The sequence below is a fragment of the Leptopilina boulardi genome, unplaced genomic scaffold (assembly GCF_019393585.1).
Source record: "Leptopilina boulardi isolate dan_hultmark-lab unplaced genomic scaffold, ZJU_Lbou_2.1 LbouV2_30, whole genome shotgun sequence".
Classification (NCBI taxonomy): domain Eukaryota; kingdom Metazoa; phylum Arthropoda; class Insecta; order Hymenoptera; family Figitidae; genus Leptopilina; species Leptopilina boulardi.
In genome coordinates, this window is record NW_026137863.1 from 2,166,440 (window position 1) to 2,191,277 (window position 24,838).

Sequence of the window (24,838 nt, forward strand, 5' to 3'; positions counted from 1 at the left end):
AATCTAACGCATGGGGGAATCGAACCTACGACCTACGGACTATGAGTCTAACGCTTTACCAACTACGCTACGCACGCTACTTCAAAACGAATGCTAACTTCTTGATGCTATTTAAACTTCAAAAATACCTAACAAAGAAAAGTGCTTAACATCATTTAGTTAAAGTTAAGATATTAAATTATATTTTCCAATCAAATGCAATTTATAAAATATAATTAATTATATGCTTTATGATTATTATCATGAATCATCTCAGGTGAATTTTCAAAAAAAGTGTAAATATATTTTTATTAAAAACGCGTTTTTCGTTGTTCTGAATCATTGGAAACATTCATTTTTTGGTGATAAAAAAATATTTGATTTTTGGACTTAGAAAATTTTGCTAATCGATCATGAGGGCGATCCATGCGGGCCCCTACGGTGGCCCTCATCTATTTTGCCATAAGTGTGAGTGTTATTTTCAAAAAAGTGTAAATATATTTTTATTAAAAACGCGTTTTTCGTGGTTCTGAATCATTATAAACATTAATTTTTTGGTGATAAAAAAATATTTGATTTTTGGACTTAGAAAATTTTGCTAATCGATCATGAGGGCGATCCATGCGGGGCCCCTACGGTGCCCCTCATGGATTCGCCATAAGTGTGAGTGTTATTTTCAAAAAAAGTGAAAATATATTTTAATTAAAAACGCGTTTTTCATTGTTGTGAATCATTATAAACATTAATTTTTTGGTGATAAAAAAATATTTGATTTTTGGACTTAGAAAATTTTGCTAATCGATCATGAGGGCGATCCATGCGGGGCCCCTACGGTGCCCCTCATGGATTCGCCATATGGATCAGCCCTCATGGGCCCCCGCCGGGGGCCCCGAACTCTTGAGGGCAAGATCGTGGCTTTTTCCACACGGGAATATATAATTAAATTTCCTTTTCATCATATATATATATATATATATATATATATATATATATATATATATATATATATAAATTTTTGTTAGCATATATATGAAAAAGGAAGGGAATTTGTTGCTCTGGAAACTTCTTATGGTGCAAACTTTGTTGATCCTTTTTGTTTTGAAAACCGGTTTTACCATAACGCGTAGCCGGAATCGTTCTAGAAGATGTTTCCACTCTTTCCCAATGCCAGTGCTATGGATAGAGATCACGCTTTACTGCGTAAATTGCATTCTCAGATTCAGGCTCACGTGTCATTTGCATAAATTACCGACTTATAAATTAATTTTTATTAATTCCGCGATTTGTCAGCGTTTAACCACTTTGACACGCATGTGAAGTCACCAAAGTTTTATATCACAATTTGTTGAGGGAAAAACTATTTTTTTTTTTTTTTTACAAATTTCCACGAAAATATATATTAATTATTAATTAACTGTAAATAATAATTAATAATTATTTTTTCTATTTGTAAATAATTATTAAAATTTAATTAACATTTTATTATTATTTTAATTATTTAATAATTAATTTTTAATTAATTTAATTATTTAATAATTAATTTTTAATTAATTTAATATTTATTTACGAAAAATTAAAAATTTGAATTTTATTTTATTTACCATAAATTGTTTTATTTAAATTGAATGATATTATGGATTTTTGTCTATTTTAAGAAATAAACATTTTTCTATTTTTACACTTTTTTTGAATCATTAACGTTTATTATAATTTAAAAAAAAAGAGAGAGACAGTAAACGACTAGAAATTATTGAGGTGTTGAAGAAATTATGTTAAGTAGGGTCGATGTTGTTGAATGTTCGTTTGGTAATAACATGAAATAAATTATTCGACTTGAAACATTCCGATTATAATTATAAATTTTTTTTTTTGTTTTCATTTTAAAGGATCTTTTTTTTTTCTTTGATGACCAGGTCAGTTGTTGTCAACGAACTTAAGATATTCATTTCTTATATTTAATTCAAATTAAATGTAATTAATTAAAAATTAAATTTTTATTATTAAAAAATAATAATTAATATTTAGGATTATTTGTTTATATTTATTTTTTTGTAAATAATCGCATATGACAAAAAGTCATTGAACGTGAAGTGTGATTGCTTGCGTATATAATTTATTCTCAATGGGTATAAAATTAATTATATCATGGATTAATCACTCGTAGCATGTATTGGAAAAGTATCGAATGACAATTAAAGCTTTACTCTAAATATAACCGTCACTAATTCGCGCTTTGAATTTCCATTCGAAACTCGTATGTGTGTGCAAAAGAATTCCTTCCACTATCTGAATTATTTATTAATTGACAAAAATAACACACACAGTAAAAAAAATTCTTTTTAAATTAATTAAAAATAAATTCAAAATTAAAATATAAAAATTTATATTAAACAAAAAAATTAATTTTTTTTTCATCAATATTGTAACATTGTATAATTATTTATGGAAATTATATTTTAAGAAAAAAATATATTTTTTTTTAAACTATAGAGACCTTATGGTTTAATATAATTATTGGATATTATAATAATTTTTATACAAATATAAATGTATATTTGTATAAAACTGTCAATTCTTTAATAACTGTTTGTATCACTAAAGAATTGCGTATCTATATATAATAATTGCTCATTATCATGATTAATTAGTAGATGCATAATATCATCTTTAATACATGGAATTGTGCAATTATTTAAAAAAAAAAAATTTTTACTACGGATATTGATTCATCAAGAGAAGCATACCGAGTTATAATTCTCTGAAAAACTATTTGACATATGATTATATATTGTTTAGAATTTTTTTTTTTTAATCGAGTATTTCCCTCATCTATATATATTTTTTTCCCATGAATCATAAAATTTGTCACACAATATTTAAGTAACTAAATTTAATTAAATAATTTAAATTATTAATTATTAAATTTTTATAAACTTTTTAATTACGAATTTTTCTCCTTTTTTTTGGAAAACCATAAATGTAAAATTCCCCTCGATTCTAATCGAATTCTTGCGAAAAGATGACACGTTATAATAAAACGATAAAAAGGATCGAAATTAATTCCAACTTTTTTTTTTATGAATTCAAATAAAATTTTTATGATCTGGAATTTAATATTAAAAGATACAAGTTAATCGATTATTACATTTTTTTTTATTCTTTTAAAATGTCGATTTTTTTAATTTTTTTTTTTTTATTTTAATGTTGATGCAATTGATATACAGGAAGTTTTAATGAAGTAGATGATGAATTGATTAAAATTTGACCACCAGGTTAGTAGGAGGTAAAAATGATTAAGATTCATAACACGTTTTAATTTCCTTTTCTTGTCTCTCTATTTAGTTATTGCATCCGAGTAAAATATAATTTTCTGTTTTATTTTGTTTAAAAAAAAAAAATCTATTATATCTTATTTTTCAAATCTTTTTTTATTTATTAGAAATTAATTGAAATTAATTTTCCATTTGTTGTTAAAGATAACAAAAACATGAGAGAGAATTAATTTTTACATTAGAGAAAAAAAAAAAATTCTTAATTATCTCATTTGCCTGATTATCTCGTTTGTTTGATTATCACGCATTTCTTACGTCTGACCTTCTTTTACATGACCTCAATTATTGATAACAAATAAGTATTAGCTGTTAATCCCATCGCGGATTTTAATCCTTTCAATTGTAAAGAAAAAAAAAAAAAAAAATTCTCTTGACATTTGGAAAAGTAACATTACATTAATTTTTTTTTATCAATAATATTAATTTATTTTTTTTATTTCCATTTGAAAATTAACATTTTTTTTTTATAATTTAAAAAGAAATTTTCTTTTTTTTTAATTTCACCAAATAATTTAATTTGCAATTGAAAAATAAAAATACATTGATTGTATAATATTGTGTTAGAAAATAAATATGTAAAATAATTTGCAATAATTTTTTGCATCAAGTATATATGTCCGGTTTTGTTATTAATTAGAAAGAGGCAGGTGATAAATAAAAGAAAATTAACATTATGTATATGCCATATACAATTGACAATGCGCGACAATGAATTTCAAAGTTTTATTCCTGTTTCAAATAAGGGTGGAAGTTGAAACTTCAATACCGTTGAGAGAGTATATAAGTTACCGGTTAATATGTTGAGGCTATTTATAAATGTAATATAAATCATTTGAATGAATTGCTCATGAATCAGGAGCTCTTTACATAAATTATTATGTTTTAAAGTCAAAGAATTTGATTTAGATTATGATATTTTTAGAACCTAAATCATTTTCTTATAATTCATATAATTACTTTTTCCCCCCTTATTATATATTTATAAAAAAATCAAATTTTTCACAAAAAAAAAAAAAATAATGTTTCTATCGAGAATTTTATTTATTTTTTTTTTTATTTTATAAATGACGGAAAAAGGAGAGTAAAATAATTAAATTTATCAATTTTTGTACTAATTAATTATTATTTTATTTATTAATTATTTTTATTATATAAATATTTATATATTTATTATTTATTTACTATTTGGATTAAAAAAATATTTTTTTCTGTTTGAAAATATAAAATAATAAATATATATATAATAATAATAATATTAATAATATATAAACACACGTGCGAAAAAATAAGAACAGGTTTTTAAAATCAATTTCACAATTAATTAACGAGTTGCAACTAAGTTCAATTAGTTGACAATTGATTCATGATAAAAAAAAGGGATTAATCACTGTCTGTTGACTTAAACTACTTTTTTCGTCTCCACGCAAAATATGTCGCAGTATTGCTTTTTTTTTTTTTTTTTTTTTAAATTCCCCTTTTATATACTAATCGTTGATAAATTAAAATGCAAATTTGATAATGCTCTTTGCAATTTTGAAATTTGATAAGAAAAATTAAATACATGAATTGAAATTGAGTTTTTTATCCGTAACATAAAAAAAAAGATGTTTCCTTTGGAAATTTACAAGAATATTTTTGCTGTATAATACATTTTTTCTTGATAGTTATTATATAATTCATATATTTTTAATTATTATTAATTAATTAGTAAAATAATTATTTTATTTATGGTATTTAATTAATTAATAAAAATAATTATTTTATTATATATTTATTAATATATATATATTTTTAATTTAATTAATTACTTCAAAAAATTATTATTGAGATTGTAATTCAAAAAGTTCAAGTTTATAAATTAAATTATGTGAACGAAGCAAACAGTAACACTTTACAATAAATAAAATTAAATGCAAAATGAAATTATGATTTAATGAGTCTTTTAATTACCAACGTTGACATACAAATGAAAATATATTACATCACGCGCGATTAATTACGATTTTTCACATATATTATATATATATATATATACATTTTTTTTCAAGAAAAAAGGTGTTAACAGCAAAAATTCTACAAAACATTTTTTTTTGCGTACGAATAAAACAAATATAAAAATTATTATTATTATTTATTATAAAAAATAATAATTTTTAATAATTAATAATTAATTAATAATTTTATTTAAATAATTTAGTTTCTTTTATTTTTATTTGTTGAAATTTAAAATAGAAGAAAAGAAAAAATTAATATTGTAATGAAAATTTTTTGGTAAAAGTAAAAAAAAATTTACAATTATACGAATATTAAGAAACGAAATACGGAAAAGATCACAGTGTGTGCGTAATTTACAAGTCTGACCAATCACTACCCTACTCTACTTCATGTATTCATCAGAGCGTGAAAAAAAAAAAATGTTCATCATCTCCAATGAATTAAAAAGTTCATATATATTTATCACAAAATTTCTCTCTAAAGTTTGCAAAATAAATTTCATTTTTTCCCCACTTAATTAATTAATCAATTAACAGGAACAATTAAAATTCTTTGTTTTTATAATTCATTTTTAATAGGCAGAAAAAAAATTTTTAACATTCATCGAATTTCTAAATAAAAAATTTTTTTTTCTACAAAATGATTTTTAATTTTTTTAGTGCAAAACTCGTTTGCATTTTTTAATATCTCCAAACGGGAATCGATTTTAATTAATAAAATAAAAACTTGTAGGCAAGTAACAAATAACAAGAAATAAATCCACAATCAATGAAAATAATTTAGATAAAAAAAACCTTTTTTTTAAATTAATAATTAATAGAAAACTAATAAACAATTTTTTGTATAAATTTTGAAAATTAATTTTTTATTAATTATTTATTAATTATTTATTAATTTTTGAAAATTAATTTTCTATTAATTATTTATTAATTTTTGAAAATTAATTTTCTATTAATTATTTATTAATTTTTGAAAATTAATTTTCTATTAATTATTTATTAATTTTTGAAAATTAATGTTCTATTAATTGTTTAATAATTATTTATTAATTTTGAAAATTAATTTTCTATTAAATTTTTATTAATTATTTATCAATTTTGAAAATTAATTTTCTCTTAATTGTTTAGCAAATTTTGAAAATTAATTTTCTATTAATTATTTATTAATTGTTTATCAAATTTGAAAATTAATTTTCTATTAACTGTTTATTAATTTTGAAAATTAATTTTCTATTAATTATTTATTAATTGTTTATCAAATTTGAAAATTAATTTTCTATTAATTGTTTATTAATTTTGAAAATTAATTTTCTATTAATTATTTATTAATTGTTTATCAAATTTGAAAATTAATTTTTTATCAATTGTATATTAATTTTCTATTTATTGTTTAGCAATTTTGAAAATTAATTTTCCATTAATTGTTTATTAATTTTCTATTAATTATTTATCAATTTTGAAAATTAATTCTCCATTAATTGTTTATTAATTTTCTATTAATTGTTTATTAATTTTGAAAATTAATTTTCTATTAATTATTTATTAATTGTTTATCAAATTTGAAAATTAATTTTCTATTAATTGTTTATTAATTTTGAAAATTAATTTTCTATTAATTATTTATTAATTGTTTATCAAATTTGAAAATTAATTTTTTATCAATTGTTTATTAATTTTCTATTTATTGTTTAGCAATTTTGAAAATTAATTTTCCATTAATTGTTTATTAATTTTCTATTAATTATTTATCAATTTTGAAAATTAATTCTCCATTAATTGTTTATTAATTTTCTATTAATTGTTTATTAATTTTGAAAATTAATTTTCTATTAATTATTTATTAATTATTTATCAAATTTGAAAATTAAATTTTTATCAATTGTTTATTAATTTTCTATTTATTGTTTAGCAATTTTGAAAATTAATTTTCCATTAATTTTTATTAATTTTCTATTAATTGTTTATCAATTTTGAAAATTAATTTTCCATTAATTGTTTATTAATTTTCTATTAATTGTTTATCAAATTTGAAAATTAATTTTTCATTAATTTTTAATTAACTGTCAACAAATTTCACATTCCCAATTGTCTGACATGGGAAAAAAAAAATTCTCTCCACTTACTTTTATTCCAACGTGGTTTCCCGTCAATATTGACAGGTAAAGCGGCATTGAAAAATTGATTGACAACCACCGACGATTTTCTCCGTAATCCTTTTGCTCTCATTGTTATCTCTTCGATTCCATCATCTCCAGCAGGATTAGTACTGACAGCCGTGTATCTTCGTGTCGTGAGTCTGTTCCAAATTGCAATAATGTCCTTCATTTTTACGAGTGAAAAACAAAAATCACTGACACTATATATCTTCCCCTTTTTTTTTGCCAATTTATTCCTTTTAGAGGAATTTTTTTTTTTTTTCTTAAATTTTCACACGCAACAAGATACAGTCCAAAAATTTAACTAAATCGATTCACACTTTACGAGAATCCAATATTTAATATCACTTTTTTTTCAAACACTTGACGATAAGAATATTATGATAGTGTGTATATGACAAAGTTTTGATAAAATTCCACTAGTAATTCAATCACTTAAATGTGCCATTATTTTTTTTTTTTTTGGTGAGAATTTCCCTTTACACAATTTTGAAAAATTTGAAAAAGTTCCTAATTGTTTAAAAATTGTTTTAAAGGAAATTTTTTTTAGATGAAAATTGAATTTAGGGAAAATAATAATTTTTTTGGCAAAATTTCAAAAAACATAAAAGAAAAATGAAATTTGAAAAAATTAAAAATAATTTTGAATTTTTTTTTGGAAAAGAAAAGTATTGAAGCAGACAAAAATTGTGATGTAAATTGTCTCTCTTCTTGTTTATATTATTTATTTATTTATTTATATAATTGGCAAAACCGGCCGGCGGTAGATCCGCGTTGAATGCGATACAGTGGAAAAGTGGTCAATACGATTTCGGTGTCTTCTAAAAAATATCACAGGGAAGTTGGTATTCCAACCCTCCCCACCCTAACGGGCCTTGTTCCTTGCTCACCTGCATGATTCAAATTGGAAGTGGAAAACGCACGTGGACCTCTAGCCAATCAGATTCTTGTATCCTGGGACTCATGTAGTTTCTTTACTATATATCGCAGTTACTCTCAAACACTCTCGTGAGAAGCACGAGAATTGGATATATTATATGTTTATTTCTTCTTTCAGATTTCTTTTTTTTTCTTCTTTTTCCTTTTTTTTTTTTTGGAGAATAAAATCAGTTTTTTTTGTCATTTCAAAATTTTGTCAATTTTTTATATTTTTTCTTTTTGAAGATAAAAATTTTCTTTCATTTTTATAAAGTGATGAAATCTGGATTTCTATCTTCACTTTCAGAAGAGTGCGTGAAATGAAAAAGTTTTGCTAGAAAAAAAAAGCGGAGAAAAAGTGTTTTACTTTTCTTCTTTCTTCTTTTAAGATTTTCTTCTATTTTTATTAAAGAACATTTATTTATATTCCTAATTTAAAAAGCTCCTAAAAATTAATAAAATTATAAATAAAAATATAAAGAAATAAAATAATTAATAATAATAATATTAACAATAATAATAAAAATAATAATATTAATAATAATAATATTAATAATAATAATATTAATAATAATAATAAAAATAATAATAATAATAATAATAATAATAAAAATAATAATAAATTTTAACTGAATGAAAAGAAAAATTTGCTAAACCAACAAGAATTCATAAAAAAAATTTATTTACACGTGGGTTAATTAATTAAATAAAAAACAAAAAATTTTTGCTGTCTTCGATAAGAAAAGGAAAATAAACAAATTTTCAAAATCCCGTTTTAATATCGGTTTTTTTTATTTTTAAACAGGAAAATTATTATTCATTTTTTTTTTTTTAAACCAACTTTATAACTGATGGTTAGAGACACAATTGAAAGGCTCAATAACGTGTCTATTATTTTATTATTATAGGAAAGGGGAAAATTATTGACTATCTCGCGGATGAGAGTTAAATTGTAATTATTTTCTCACAATTTCCACGAATGGAAATTTTATATCATTATAAAAATTTTATAAATTGCCTTTTGAGTCTGTGACTATTTGCAAAAAAAAAGGAATTATTTATTTCCTACTCCTTGTAATGTAGGAAATAAATTTAAAAAAATTAATTTAATGACATTTTATAGTTTATTTTTAATCCGCTATTTAATTTCAAATTAAATTTAAAAAAAACCCTTTCCGTTCCATACAAAAAAAATTAATAATTAAAAAATTAATTAATATTAATAATTAATAATAATAATTAAATAATTAATAACATTAACATATTTACCATAAACAAAAATTGAAAAAATGGAAAAAATTTTAATTTTCTTCTTGCATAAAGAAACTGGAATTTTTTTTTTTTCATAAAAAAAGGAAAAAATTATAAATTATATATTATATTGTGACTTTGATTAGTCATCTTAAATAATTCATAATATTTTATATTACAATATACGTAGAAGTCAATATTTATTTTTGCATTGATTTTAAAAAATACGTCACTATAATAAAAAAAAAAAAATGATCTTTTCTTTTTTGATAAAACATTTTCTACTGTTTTTTTTTTTTTTTGAAAAGCTCTCAAACAATTTTTGCACGTCATTTTCTGACCTTATTATGAATATTGGAATTAATTAAAAAATAATAATTGTCATAAATATAACATGTTTATTATGAGTTCAATATATGAGAGCACATAAAGATGTTTATATATTAATATTATTTATTTTTTCTTTTTTTTTTTTTGTAGAAATAAATCAAAAATTAATTATTAAAACCAAAATGAGCATAAAGAAAATAATTATTTTTTTTTTCAACGAAAAAAAAAAATTTCGATTTATTTTTTTCATTAATTTTTTGATTCTATACAGAAAAATTTAAATTTTAAGACAATATTTTTATTATAAAGAATTGAGAATGAATTTATTAGGAGATATAAAAAAAAAAAAAATGGGGAAAAAACACTATTATTATAGATTAGCGAGAAATATCCAAATAAAAACAGGTGTTTAATGTTTATACTATAATCATATGTTTCTACGTCGAGAGTAATAATTACCAATTTTCATTTTAATTTTTCATAACAATTTTCGTACCGATGGCAATAACAAGATAAACCACAAATGCGTAATAAATTCCATTTCGTTGATCTAATTTACATCGTTAATTGAAATTAATTCAATAATTAATTAATAAAAAGTTGTATTTTCTTTTTTTCCGTTTTTTTTTTTATAATAATAAAAACAAAGTCATCGAAGAGAATGTTTTTCTTTGAAAATTCTTTAGTTTGTAAATTTTCATCAAAATTTTCAATGAGAGAATTTTTAATTTTTGAAAAGTCACATTCATTCATTTCTTTTTTTGCAAATAACATTTTTTTGGTATTAATTACCTAATAATTGGTTGTAAAAATTTATTTCAAATTTTATTTCATATTTTTTTCATAAATTTTCAAATTAGTGAAAAATATTTTTTTTGCAAAATTTATATCTATTTTTGTTTATAAAAATAAATTGCACAAAAAACTGAAAATAAAAAAAAAATTCTTTTTAAAAAACGCGATTTTGTTTCTATTGACGCAAAAGTTGACATTGATGTCTGATATAATTATTATTGGAAGCGGGTAAGCAAATTACAGAAAATTGAGACAATTTTCTTGAAAATACGAGTGTAAAATTTTTTTGTACGTCTGAACCTAGGATCAATTAAATCTAGAATGTAGTGCAATTATATTGAAAATATGAAAAAGTATAGATTTTTATTTTTCTAAAAAAAAAGATAAAATTAGTTAAGCAAAAAATTGTGAAAGAATATTTTTTCCTTATTCGCTAATTTGGGAAAAATAAACTTTTCAAAAAAAAAAAAAAATAATTAGAAAACTTGAAAATTCTATATAAAATATAATTTCTATCAATCAATCTATAATTATAAGAGCCAAAGATATTTTTGAATTTTTTTTTAACTAAACGACATTCCTGCATCAAAAAAAATTTTCTCATTGTCCGTTATTTATGATCTACATAAAAATGACTCAAAACTCTGCTATAGTTGTTAATTGTTTTCTAGAATATAAATAGTTTTCAATTAATTATCATTAGAGAATTTTTTCTTTGTCTTATATATATATATATATTTTTTTTTTTCTTTAATTCCTTTGAACGAAATTAATAATAATCTAATTAAATTTTTATTTCATTGTTATTTTAGAATTTTTTGTTTATTGTTCCTTTTTTTCGTGTAATTATTAAAATTTACATTTTAATTTGTTTTGTAAATCAAAAAAGTTAAAAAAAAAAACAAAAAGAATAACGGAACGTATTTCACGATATCTTCATTTATTTTAATAGACTTAACTTGATTGCTTTTCATCCCCCGAAACAAGATAATAAATTCTTTGATAGGACTTTCAAATGATCAAGATCAGTGATCTTGAAAATTATAAAAATCTTCTTTTACATGTGTTTAAATTTCATGTTTGTAAACTGGTTATGTGTAAAGATTCTTCTTTTTCATTGACATTCGATACGAATGATCCTGTTTTACAGGAAAAAAAATACTATTACAAAAATATATAAATTATATCCTAGTGTTAGACTTGAAATTATTTTATAATTTTTTTTTTATTTTTATAGATAATAAATTTAAAAGTATTTATTTTGAACCAAAAATTTAATAATTAATTAATTATGTAACAAACAAATATTATAATAGGTGGAGTGAGAAAATGAAAAAAAACAATCTTTTAAATATTAATCAACTAAAACAGAAAAAAAACATCGCCAATCACTAATTTGTGCAAATTTATAATGAATTTTTAATATTAAAATTTCACATATGATTTACAATAAAAAAAAGTCATTTTCTGAGCTCGTCTTTCTATCTTAATTTCCGCATGTTTTTTAAATTTATTATTTCATTGCAAGTTTGTCCGTTTTTATTGTATATATATATATTTTTTTGCCACGATTTATTAACATTTTTTACTGACCTCCTTATTTCTCATTTTATTTCTCAACACGTTTGGCCTCAAAAATAAAATGACCAAAATTTGTTTTAAAAAAGAAAAATCTTTAAAAGAAATAAAAAAAGAAAATTTTTCCCTGGAACAGCGATATATTTTTCTAGAATAGAAAAAACTTTTGCTGTTTTAATGAAACATCGCTGATTAAGATTTTTTTTTTTTAAATAGAAATTTCGTTAAAATTAAAAATTTCCAAATAATAAATCAATTGTACAAATAAGATGAAATTTCTTTTTGCAGAAATTGAATGTAATAATATGAGAAGTTTGATAAAACAGTTAAAATATATGGGTCATCAAAAGTGATAGTTAATTTATTAATGATTCTCATTTATTGACACACATCAATATGGTCAATCTTGACCTTCGTCCCAATATTGCGAAAAAAAAATGTTTACTTTGTATATATATATTTTTTTTAAAAAAGCTCGTCGATTATTCCTTAATCTCTTGATCTTATTATAAAGGTTACGAGAGCATTGCTCCAGAGATTACAAAAATATAATACATATATGTTATATGTTACTCGACACGCTTTTGACCTTGTTTGTAATCATGGAAGTAGAACAGGTTTACCTCAGCGCAGACAACTTATTGTCTGACTTATAATTGTTACAATAATAATATAAATATTAACAAATCCAAAAAAAAAAAAAAATCGAATTTTTCTTAAATTTACTTTCAAATTTTTAAGTCACTCACCTTTTGGATTTTAATTTTTTTACAATTATGAAATAATTTTTGATTGGTATTTTAGAAAATAATTACTTTTGTAATTAAGTCTGATTTATGTTTATGTAAATGTCATATTATAGATTCTAACACGTGAAAATAACGAGAGTTCTTGAAAGTGTATTTTCTTTTATATCTATTTTTTTTAAACAAAATTAGATATGAGGAAAGTTTAGATAAGTTTTGACTGGATCAACAAGTAGTTGGTAAAATACCTTGTATAACCAGTACGAAATATAGAAAACGGTACGAAACAATAAGAAAAAAAAATAATAATAAATTAATCTAAAAATATTTTCTATTTAAGTTTTTTAAAGAGAAAATATTTTAAATAATTATTAATAAATAAATATTTAATATTAATAAATAATTAATTATTAAAAAAATTAATATTAATAAATTAAAAAAAATATTCTAGATCGGTGAAGTTCACATCGATTACGGTCATCGAAATATTAAAAACCAAGATACTGCATAAACACAATAAAAAATAGTAATATGGATCTTCCTCTACTCGGATCGGGCTATCAACTTTTTTCTACACTTTCAGGAGTGTTTTGTGAAAGAATTCGCAATGAAATAGTGTGCCTAAGAAAAATTAAATTTTTTTGCGGAGTTTTTTTATGACGAAAAGTACTTTATAGGTGGTAATAAAGGTCTTCCTCTACTCGGATCGGAATGTCAACTTTTTTCTACACTTTTAGGTGTATTTTGTGCAAGAATATGCAATAAAATCGTCCGCCTAAGAAAAATTGAATTTTTTTGGAAATTTTTTTTTGGACCTGGATGATTTTTTGGTGAAAATAGAGGTCTTCCTCTACTCGGATTTGGCTGTCGATTTTTTTCTACACTTTTAGGTGTATTTTGTGCAAGAATATGGAAAAAAATCGTCCGCCTAAGAAAAATTGAATTTTTTTGGAAATTTTTTTTTGGACCTGGATGACTTTTTGGTGAAAATAGAGGCCTTCCTCTACTCGGATTAGGCTGTCGATTTTTTTCTACACTTTTAGGTGTATTTTGTGCAAGAATATGGAATAAAATCGTCCGCCTAAGAAAAATTGAATTTTTTTGGAAATTTTTTTTTGGACCTGGATGACTTTTTGGTGAAAATAGAGGTCTTCCTCTACTCGGATTTGGCTGTCGATTTTTTTCTACACTCTTAGGTGTATTTTGTGCAAGAATATGGAATAAAATCGTCCGCCTAAGAAAAATTGAATTTTTTTGGAAATTTTTTTTTGGACCTGGATGACTTTTTGGTGAAAATAGAGGCCTTCCTCTACTCGGATTAGGCTGTCGATTTTTTTCTACACTTTTAGGTGTATTTTGTGCAAGAATATGGAATAAAATCGTCCGCCTAAGAAAAATTGAATTTTTTTGGAAATTTTTTTTTGGACCTGGATGACTTTTTGGTGAAAATAGAGGTCTTCCTCTACTCGGATTTGGCTGTCGATTTTTTTCTACACTTTTAGGTGTATTTTGTGCAAGAATATGCAATAAAATCGTCCGCCTAAGAAAAATTGAATTTTTTTGGTAATTTTTTTTTGGACCTGGATGACTTTTTGGTGAAAATAGAGGTCTTCCTCTACTCGGATTTAGCTGTCGATTTTTTTCTACACTTTTAGGTGTATTTTGTGCAGGAATATGCAATAAAATCGTCCGCCTAAGAAAAATTGAATTTTTTGGAATTTTTTTTTGGACCTGGATGACTTTTTGGTGAAAATAGAGGTCTTCCTCTACTCGGATTTGGCTGTCGATTTTTTTCTACACTTTTAGGTGTATTTTGTGCAAGAATATGGAATAAAATCGTCCGCCTAAGAAAAATTGAATTTTTTTGGAAATTTTTTTTTGGACCTGGATGACTTTTTGGTGAAAATAGAGGTCTTCCTCTACTCGGATTTGGCTGTCGATTTTTTTCTACACTTTTAGGTGTATTTTGTGCAAGAATATGGAAAAAAATCGTCCGCCTAAGAAAAATTGAATTTTTTTGGAAATTTTTTTTTGGACCTGGATGACTTTTTGGTGAAAATAGAGGTCTTCCTATACTCGGATTTAGCTGTCGATTTTTTTCTACACTTTTAGGTGTATTTTGTGCAAGAATATGCAATAAAATCGTCCGCCTAAGAAAAATTGAATTTTTTTGGAAATTTTTTTTTGGACCTGGATGACTTTTTGGTGAAAATAGAGGTCTTCCTCTACTCGGATTTGGCTGTCGATTTTTTTCTACACTCTTAGGTGTATTTTGTGCAAGAATATGGAATAAAATCGTCCGCCTAAGAAAAATTGAATTTTTTTGGAAATTTTTTTTTGGACCTGGATGACTTTTTGGTGAAAATAGAGGCCTTCCTCTACTCGGATTAGGCTGTCGATTTTTTTCTACACTTTTAGGTGTATTTTGTGCAAGAATATGGAATAAAATCGTCCGCCTAAGAAAAATTGAATTTTTTTGGAAATTTTTTTTTGGACCTGGATGACTTTTTGGTGAAAATAGAGGTCTTCCTCTACTCGGATTTGGCTGTCGATTTTTTTCTACACTCTTAGGTGTATTTTGTGCAAGAATATGGAATAAAATCGTCCGCCTAAGAAAAATTGAATTTTTTTGGAAATTTTTTTTTGGACCTGGATGACTTTTTGGTGAAAATAGAGGCCTTCCTCTACTCGGATTAGGCTGTCGATTTTTTTCTACACTTTTAGGTGTATTTTGTGCAAGAATATGGAATAAAATCGTCCGCCTAAGAAAAATTGAATTTTTTTGGAAATTTTTTTTTGGACCTGGATGACTTTTTGGTGAAAATAGAGGTCTTCCTCTACTCGGATTTGGCTGTCGATTTTTTTCTACACTTTTAGGTGTATTTTGTGCAAGAATATGCAATAAAATCGTCCGCCTAAGAAAAATTGAATTTTTTTGGTAATTTTTTTTTGGACCTGGATGACTTTTTGGTGAAAATAGAGGTCTTCCTCTACTCGGATTTAGCTGTCGATTTTTTTCTACACTTTTAGGTGTATTTTGTGCAGGAATATGCAATAAAATCGTCCGCCTAAGAAAAATTGAATTTTTTGGAATTTTTTTTTGGACCTGGATGACTTTTTGGTGAAAATAGAGGTCTTCCTCTACTCGGATTTGGCTGTCGATTTTTTTCTACACTTTTAGGTGTATTTTGTGCAAGAATATGGAATAAAATCGTCCGCCTAAGAAAAATTGAATTTTTTTGGAAATTTTTTTTTGGACCTGGATGACTTTTTGGTGAAAATAGAGGTCTTCCTCTACTCGGATTTGGCTGTCGATTTTTTTCTACACTTTTAGGTGTATTTTGTGCAAGAATATGCAATAAAATCGTCCGCCTAAGAAGAATTGAATTTTTTTGGAAATTTTTTTTTGGACCTGGATGACTTTTTGGTGAAAATAGAGGTCTTCCTCTACTCGGATTTGGCTGTCGATTTTTTTCTACACTTTTAGGTGTATTTTGTTCAAGAATATGGAATAAAATCGTCCGCCTAAGAAAAATTGAATTTTTTTGGAAATTTTTTTTTGGACCTGGATGACTTTTTGGTGAAAAAAGAGGTCTTCCTCTACTCGGATTTGGCTGTCGATTTTTTCTACACTTTTAGGTGTATTTTGTGCAAGAATATGGAAAAAAATCGTCCGCCTAAGAAAAATTGAATTTTTTTGGAAATTTTTTTTTGGACCTGGATGACTTTTTGGTGAAAATAGAGGTCTTTCTCTACTCGGATTTGGCTGTCGATTTTTTTCTACACTTTTAGGTGTATTTTGTGCTAGAATATGCAATAAAATCGTCCGCCTAAGAAAAATTGAATTTTTTTGGAATTATTTTTTTGGACCTGGATGACTTTTTGGTGAAAATAGAGGTCTTCCTCTACTCGGATTTGGCTGTCGATTTTTTTCTACACTTTTAGGTGTATTTTGTGCTAGAATATGCAATAAAATCGTCCGCCTAAGAAAAATTGAATTTTTTTGGAAATTTTTTTTTGGACCTGGATGACTTTTTGGTGAAAATAGAGGTCTTCCTCTACTCGGATTTGGCTGTCGATTTTTTTCTACACTTTTAGGTGTATTTTGTGCAAGAATATGGAGTAAAATCGTCCGCCTAAGAAAAATTGAATTTTTTTGGAAATTTTTTTTTGGACCTGGATGACTTTTTGGTGAAAATAGAGGTCTTACTCTACTCGGATTTGGCTGTCGATTTTTTTCTACACTTTTAGGTGTATTTTGTGCAAGAATATGCAATAAAATCGTCCGCCTAAGAAAAATTGAATTTTTTTGGAATTATTTTTTTGGACTTGGATGACTTTTTGGTGAAAATAGAGGTCTTCCTCTACTCGGATTTGGCTGTCGATTTTTTTCTACACTTTTAGGTGTATTTTGTGCAAGAATATGCAATAAAATCGTCCGCCTAAGAAAAATTGAATTTTTTTGGAGTTATTTTTATGGACCTGGATGACTTTTTGGTGAAAATAGAGGTCTTCCTCTACTCGGATTTGGCTGTCGATTTTTTTCTACACTTTTAGGTGTATTTTGTGCAAGAATATGGAATAAAATCGTCCGCCTAAGAAAAATTGAATTTTTTTGGAAATTTTTTTTTGGACCTGGATGACTTTTTGGTGAAAATAGAGGTCTTCCTCTACTCGGATTTGGCTGTCGATTTTTTTCTACACTTTTAGGTGTATTTTGTGCAAGAATATGCAATAAAATCGTCCGCCTAAGAAGAATTGAATTTTTTTGGAAATTTTTTTTTGGACCTGGATGACTTTTTGGTGAAAATAGAGGTCTTCCTCTACTCGGATTTGGCTGTCGATTTTTTTCTACACTTTTAGGTGTATTTTGTGCTAGAATATGCAATAAAATCGTCCGCCTAAGAAAAATTGAATTTTTTTGGAAATTTTTTTTTGGACCTGGATGACTTTTTGGTGAAAATAGAGGTCTTCCTCTACTCGGATTTGGCTGTCGATTTTTTTCTACACTTTTAGGTGTATTTTGTGCAAGAATATGGAGTAAAATCGTCCGCCTAAGAAAAATTGAATTTTTTTGGAAATTTTTTTTTGGACCTGGATGACTTTTTGGTGAAAATAGAGGTCTTACTCTACTCGGATTTGGCTGTCGATTTTTTTCTACACTTTTAGGTGTATTTTGTGCAAGAATATGCAATAAAATCGTCCGCCTAAGAAAAATTGAATTTTTTTGGAATTATTTTTTTGGACTTGGATGACTTTTTGGTGAAAATAGAGGTCTTCCTCTACTCGGATTTGGCTGTCGATTTTTTTCTACACTTTTAGGTGTATTTTGTGCAAGAATATGCAATAAAATCGTCCGCCTAAGAAAAATTGAATTTTTTTGGAGTTATTTTTATGGACCTGGATGACTTTTTGGTGAAAATAGAGGTCTTCCTCTACTCGGATTTGGCTGTCGATTTTTTTCTACACTTTTAGGTGTATTTTGTGCAAGAATATGGAATAAAATCGTCCGCCTAAGAAAAATTGAATTTTTTTGGAAATTTTTTTTTGGACTTGGATGACTTTTTGGTGAAAATAGAGGTCTTTCTCTACTCGGATTTGGCTGTCGATTTTTTTCTACACTTTTAGGTGTATTTTGTGCAAGAATATGCAATAAAATCGTCCGCCTAAGAAAAATTGAATTTTTTTGGAAATTTTTTTTTGGACCTGGATGACTTTTTGGTGAAAATAGAGGTCTTCCTCTACTCGGATTTGGCTGTCGATTTTTTTCTACACTTTTAGGTGTATTTTGTGCAAGAATATGCAATAAAATCGTCCGCCTAAGAAGAATTGAATTTTTTTGGAAATTTTTTTTTGGACCTGGATGACTTTTTGGTGAAAATAGAGGTCTTCCTCTACTCGGATTTGGCTGTCGATTTTTTTCTACACTTTTAGGTGTATTTTGTGCAAGAATATGGAATAAAATCGTCCGCCTGAGAAAAATTGAATTTTTTTGGAAATTTCTTTTTGGACCTGGATGACTTTTTGGTGAAAATAGAGGTCTTCCTCTACTCGGATTTGGCTGTCGATTTTTTCTACACTTTTAGGTGTATTTTGTGCAAGAATATGGAAAAAAATCGTCCGCCTAAGAAAAATTGAATTTTTTTGGAAATTTTTTTTTGGACCTGGATGACTTTTTGGTGAAAATAGAGGTCTTCCTCTACTCGGATTTGGCTGTCGATTTTTTTCTACACTTTTAGGTGTATTTTGTGCTAGAATATGCAATAAAATCGTCCGCCTAAGAAAAATTGAATTTTTTTGGAATTATTTTTTTGGACCTGGATGACTTTTTGGTGAAAATAGAGGTCTTCCTCTACTCGGATTTGGCTGTCGATTTTTTTCTACACTTTTAGGTGTATTTTGTGCAAGAATATGCAATAAAATCGTCCGCCTAAGAAAAATTGAATTTTTTTGGAAATTTTTTTTTGGACCTGGATGACTTTTTGGTGAAAATAGAGGTCTTCCTCTACTCGGATTTGGCTGTCGATTTTTTTCTACACTTTTAGGTGTATTTTGTGCTAGAATATGCAATAAAATCGTCCGCCTAAGAAAAATTGAATTTTTTTGGAATTATTTTTTTGGACCTGGATGACTTTTTGGTGAAAATAGAGGTCTTCCTCTACTCGGATTTGGCTGTCGATTTTTTTCTACACTTTTAGGTGTATTTTGTGCTAGAATATGCAATAAAATCGTCCGCCTAAGAAAAATTGAATTTTTTTGGAAATTTTTTTTTGGACCTGGATGACTTTTTGGTGAAAATAGAGGTCTTCCTCTACTCGGATTTGGCTGTCGATTTTTTTCTACACTTTTAGGTGTATTTTGTGCAAGAATATGGAGTAAAATCGTCCGCCTAAGAAAAATTGAATTTTTTTGGAAATTTTTTTTTGGACCTGGATGACTTTTTGGTGAAAATAGAGGTCTTACTCTACTCGGATTTGGCTGTCGATTTTTTTCTACACTTTTAGGTGTATTTTGTGCAAGAATATGCAATAAAATCGTCCGCCTAAGAAAAATTGAATTTTTTTGGAATTATTTTTTTGGACTTGGATGACTTTTTGGTGAAAATAGAGGTCTTCCTCTACTCGGATTTGGCTGTCGATTTTTTTCTACACTTTTAGGTGTATTTTGTGCAAGAATATGCAATAAAATCGTCCGCCTAAGAAGAATTGAATTTTTTTGGAAATTTTTTTTTGGACCTGGATGACTTTTTGGTGAAAATAGAGGTCTTCCTCTACTCGGATTTGGCTGTCGATTTTTTTCTACACTTTTAGGTGTATTTTGTGCAAGAATATGGAATAAAATCGTCCGCCTAAGAAAAATTGAATTTTTTTGGAAATTTCTTTTTGGACCTGGATGACTTTTTGGTGAAAATAGAGGTCTTCCTCTACTCGGATTTGGCTGTCAATTTTTTTCTACACTTTTAGGTGTATTTTGTGCAAGAATATGCAATAAAATCGTTCGCCTAAGAAAAATTGAATTTTTTTGGAAATTTTTTTTTGGACCTGGATGACTTTTTGGTGAAAATAGAGGTCTTCCTCTACTCGGATTTGGCTGTCGATTTTTTTCTACACTTTTAGGTGTATTTTGTGCAAGAATATGGAATAAAATCGTCCGCCTAAGAAAAATTGAATTTTTTTGGAAATTTTTTTTTGGACCTGGATGACTTTTTGGTGAAAATAGAGGTCTTCCTCTACTCGGATTTGGCTGTCGATTTTTTTCTACACTTTTAGGTGTATTTTGTGCAAGAATATGGAATAAAATCGTCCGCCTAAGAAAAATTGAATTTTTTTGGAAATTTTTTTTTGGACCTGGATGACTTTTTGGTGAAAATAGAGGTCTTCCTCTACTCGGATTTGGCTGTCGATTTTTTCTACACTTTTAGGTGTATTTTGTGCAAGAATATGGAAAAAAATCGTCCGCCTAAGAAAAATTGAATTTTTTTGGAAATTTTTTTTTGGACCTGGATGACTTTTTGGTGAAAATAGAGGTCTTCCTCTACTCGGATTTGGCTGTCGATTTTTTTCTACACTTTTAGGTGTATTTTGTGCAAGAATATGCAATAAAATCGTTCGCCTAAGAAAAATTGAATTTTTTTGGAAATTTTTTTTTGGACCTGGATGACTTTTTGGTGAAAATAGAGGTCTTCCTCTACTCGGATTTGGCTGTCGATTTTTTTCTACACTTTTAGGTGTATTTTGTGCAAGAATATGGAATAAAATCGTCCGCCTAAGAAAAATTGAATTTTTTTGGAAATTTTTTTTTGGACCTGGATGACTTTTTGGTGAAAATAGAGGTCTTCCTCTACTCGGATTTGGCTGTCGATTTTTTTCTACACTTTTAGGTGTATTTTGTGCAAGAATATGGAATAAAATCGTCCGCCTAAGAAAAATTGAATTTTTTTGGAATTATTTTTTTGGACCTGGATGACTTTTTGGTGAAAATAGAGGTCTTCCTCTACTCGGATTTGGCTGTCGATTTTTTTCTACACTTTTAGGTGTATTTTGTGCAAGAATATGCAATAAAATCGTCCGCCTAAGAAAAATTGAATTTTTTTGGAAATTTTTTTTTGGACCTGGATGACTTTTTGGTGAAAATAGAGGTCTTCCTCTACTCGGATTTGGCTGTCGATTTTTTTCTACACTTTTAGGTGTATTTTGTGCAAGAATATGGAATAAAATCGTCCGCCTAAGAAAAATTGAATTTTTTTGGAAATTTTTTTTTGGACTTGGATGACTTTTTGGTGAAAATAGAGGTCTTTCTCTACTCGGATTTGGCTGTAGATTTTTTTTTACACTTTAAGGTGTATTTTGTGCAAGAATATGGAATAAAATCGTCCGCCTAAGAAAAATTGAATTTTTTTGGAAATTTTTTTTTGGACCTGGATGACTTTTTGGTGAAAATAGAGGTCTTCCTCTACTCGGATTTGGCTGTCGATTTTTTTCTACACTTTTAGGTGTATTTTGTGCAAGAATATGCAATAAAATCGTCCGCCTAAGAAAAATTGAATTTTTTTGGAAATTTTTTTTTGGACCTGGATGACTTTTTGGTGAAAATAGAGGTCTTCCTCTACTCGGATTTGGCTGTCGATTTTTTTCTACACTTTTAGGTGTATTTTGTGCAAGAATATGGAATAAAATCGTCCGCCTAAGAAAAATTGAATTTTTTTGGAAATTTTTTTTTGGACCTGGATGACTTTTTGGTGAAAATAGAGGTCTTCCTCTACTCGGATTTGGCTGTCGATTTTTTTCTACACTTTTAGGTGTATTTTGTGCAAGAATATGGAATAAAATCGTCCGCCTAAGAAAAATTGAATTTTTTTGGAAATTTTTTTTTGGACCTGGATGACTTTTTGGTGAAAATAGAGGTCTTCCTCTACTCGGATTTGGCTGTCGATTTTTTTCTACACTTTTAGGTGTATTTTGTGCAAGAATATGGAAAAAAATCGTCCGCCTAAGAAAAATTGAATTTTTTTGGAAATTTTTTTTTGGACCTGGATGACTTTTTGGTGAAAATAGAGGTCTTCCTCTACTCGGATTTGGCTGTCGATTTTTTTCTACACTTTTAGGTGTATTTTGTGCAAGAATATGCAATAAAATCGTCCGCCTAAGAAAAATTGAATTTTTTTGGAAATTTTTTTTTGGACCTGGATGACTTTTTGGTGAAAATAGAGGTCTTCCTCTACTCGGATTTGGCTGTCGATTTTTTTCTACACTTTTAGGTGTATTTTGTGCAAGAATATGGAATAAAATCGTCCGCCTAAGAAAAATTGAATTTTTTTGGAAATTTTTTTTTGGACCTGGATGACTTTTTGGTGAAAATAGAGGTCTTCCTCTACTCGGATTTGGCTGTCGATTTTTTTCTACACTTTTAGGTGTATTTTGTGCAAGAATATGGAAAAAAATCGTCCGCCTAAGAAAAATTGAATTTTTTTGGAAATTTTTTTTTGGACCTGGATGACTTTTTGGTGAAAATAGAGGTCTTCCTCTACTCGGATTTGGCTGTCGATTTTTTTCTACACTTTTAGGTGTATTTTGTGCAAGAATATGGAAAAAAATCGTCCGCCTAAGAAAAATTGAATTTTTTTGGAAATTTTTTTTTGGACCTGGATGACTTTTTGGTGAAAATAGAGGTCTTCCTCTACTCGGATTTGGCTGTCGATTTTTTTCTACACTTTTAGGTGTATTTTGTGCAAGAATATGGAATAAAATCGTCCGCCTAAGAAAAATTGAATTTTTTTGGAAATTTTTTTTTGGACCTGGATGACTTTTTGGTGAAAATAGAGGTCTTCCTCTACTCGGATTTGGCTGTCGATTTTTTTCTACACTTTTAGGTGTATTTTGTGCAAGAATATGGAATAAAATCGTCCGCCTAAGAAAAATTGAATTTTTTTGGAAATTTTTTTTTGGACCTGGATGACTTTTTGGTGAAAATAGAGGTCTTCCTCTACTCGGATTTGGCTGTCGATTTTTTCTACACTTTTAGGTGTATTTTGTGCAAGAATATGGAAAAAAATCGTCCGCCTAAGAAAAATTGAATTTTTTTGGAAATTTTTTTTTGGACCTGGATGACTTTTTGGTGAAAATAGAGGTCTTCCTCTACTCGGATTTGGCTGTCGATTTTTTTCTACACTTTTAGGTGTATTTTGTGCAAGAATATGCAATAAAATCGTCCGCCTAAGAAAAATTGAATTTTTTTGGAATTTTTTTTTGGACCTGGATGACTTTTTGGTGAAAATAGAGGTCTTCCTCTACTCGGATTTGGCTGTCGATTTTTTTCTACACTTTTAGGTGTATTTTGTGCAAGAATATGCAATAAAATCGTCCGCCTAAGAAAAATTGAATTTTTTTGGAAATTTTTTTTTGGACCTGGATGACTTTTTGGTGAAAATAGAGGTCTTCCTCTACTCGGATTTGGCTGTCGATTTTTTTCTACACTTTTAGGTGTATTTTGTGCAAGAATATGGAATAAAATCGTCCGCCTAAGAAAAATTGAATTTTTTTGGAAATTTTTTTTTGGACCTGGATGACTTTTTGGTGAAAATAGAGGTCTTCCTCTACTCGGATTTGGCTGTCGATTTTTTTCTACACTTTTAGGTGTATTTTGTGCAAGAATATGGAATAAAATCGTCCGCCTAAGAAAAATTGAATTTTTTTGGAAATTTTTTTTTGGACCTGGATGACTTTTTGGTGAAAATAGAGGTCTTCCTCTACTCGGATTTGGCTGTCGATTTTTTTCTACACTTTTAGGTGTATTTTGTGCAAGAATATGCAATAAAATCGTCCGCCTAAGAAAAATTGAATTTTTTTGGAAATTTTTTTTTGGACCTGGATGACTTTTTGGTGAAAATAGAGGTCTTCCTCTACTCGGATTTGGCTGTCGATTTTTTTCTACACTTTTAGGTGTATTTTGTGCAAGAATATGGAATAAAATCGTCCGCCTAAGAAAAATTGAATTTTTTTGGAAATTTTTTTTTGGACCTGGATGACTTTTTGGTGAAAATAGAGGTCTTCCTCTACTCGGATTTGGCTGTCGATTTTTTTCTACACTTTTAGGTGTATTTTGTGCAAGAATATGGAATAAAATCGTCCGCCTAAGAAAAATTGAATTTTTTTGGAAATTTTTTTTTGGACCTGGATGACTTTTTGGTGAAAATAGAGGTCTTCCTCTACTCGGATTTGGCTGTCGATTTTTTTCTACACTTTTAGGTGTATTTTGTGCAA

General features: G+C 26.5%; 1 protein-coding gene and 1 long non-coding RNA gene across 2 annotated transcripts in view; one reads left to right on the plus strand and one right to left on the minus strand.

Annotated features, from left to right (window-relative positions):
• The window catches only part of LOC127282432 (scavenger receptor class B member 1-like), a 37,158-nt gene extending 28,597 nt beyond the window's left edge, over positions 1-8,561 (minus strand). The window contains exon 1 of the mRNA XM_051306671.1: positions 7,429-8,561. Coding sequence (XP_051162628.1) covers positions 7,429-7,630 — 202 coding nt within the window. The 5' untranslated portion in view covers positions 7,631-8,561. The remainder of the gene's footprint in view (positions 1-7,428) is intronic.
• A 12,348-nt stretch (positions 8,562-20,909) lies between these two features.
• Positions 20,910-23,689, plus strand: LOC127282448 (uncharacterized). The gene is made up of 3 exons (XR_007843203.1): positions 20,910-21,000; positions 21,460-21,612; positions 23,601-23,689. It is a non-coding gene; the product is annotated as an uncharacterized LOC127282448 (long non-coding RNA).
• The last annotated feature ends 1,149 nt before the right edge of the window (positions 23,690-24,838 follow it).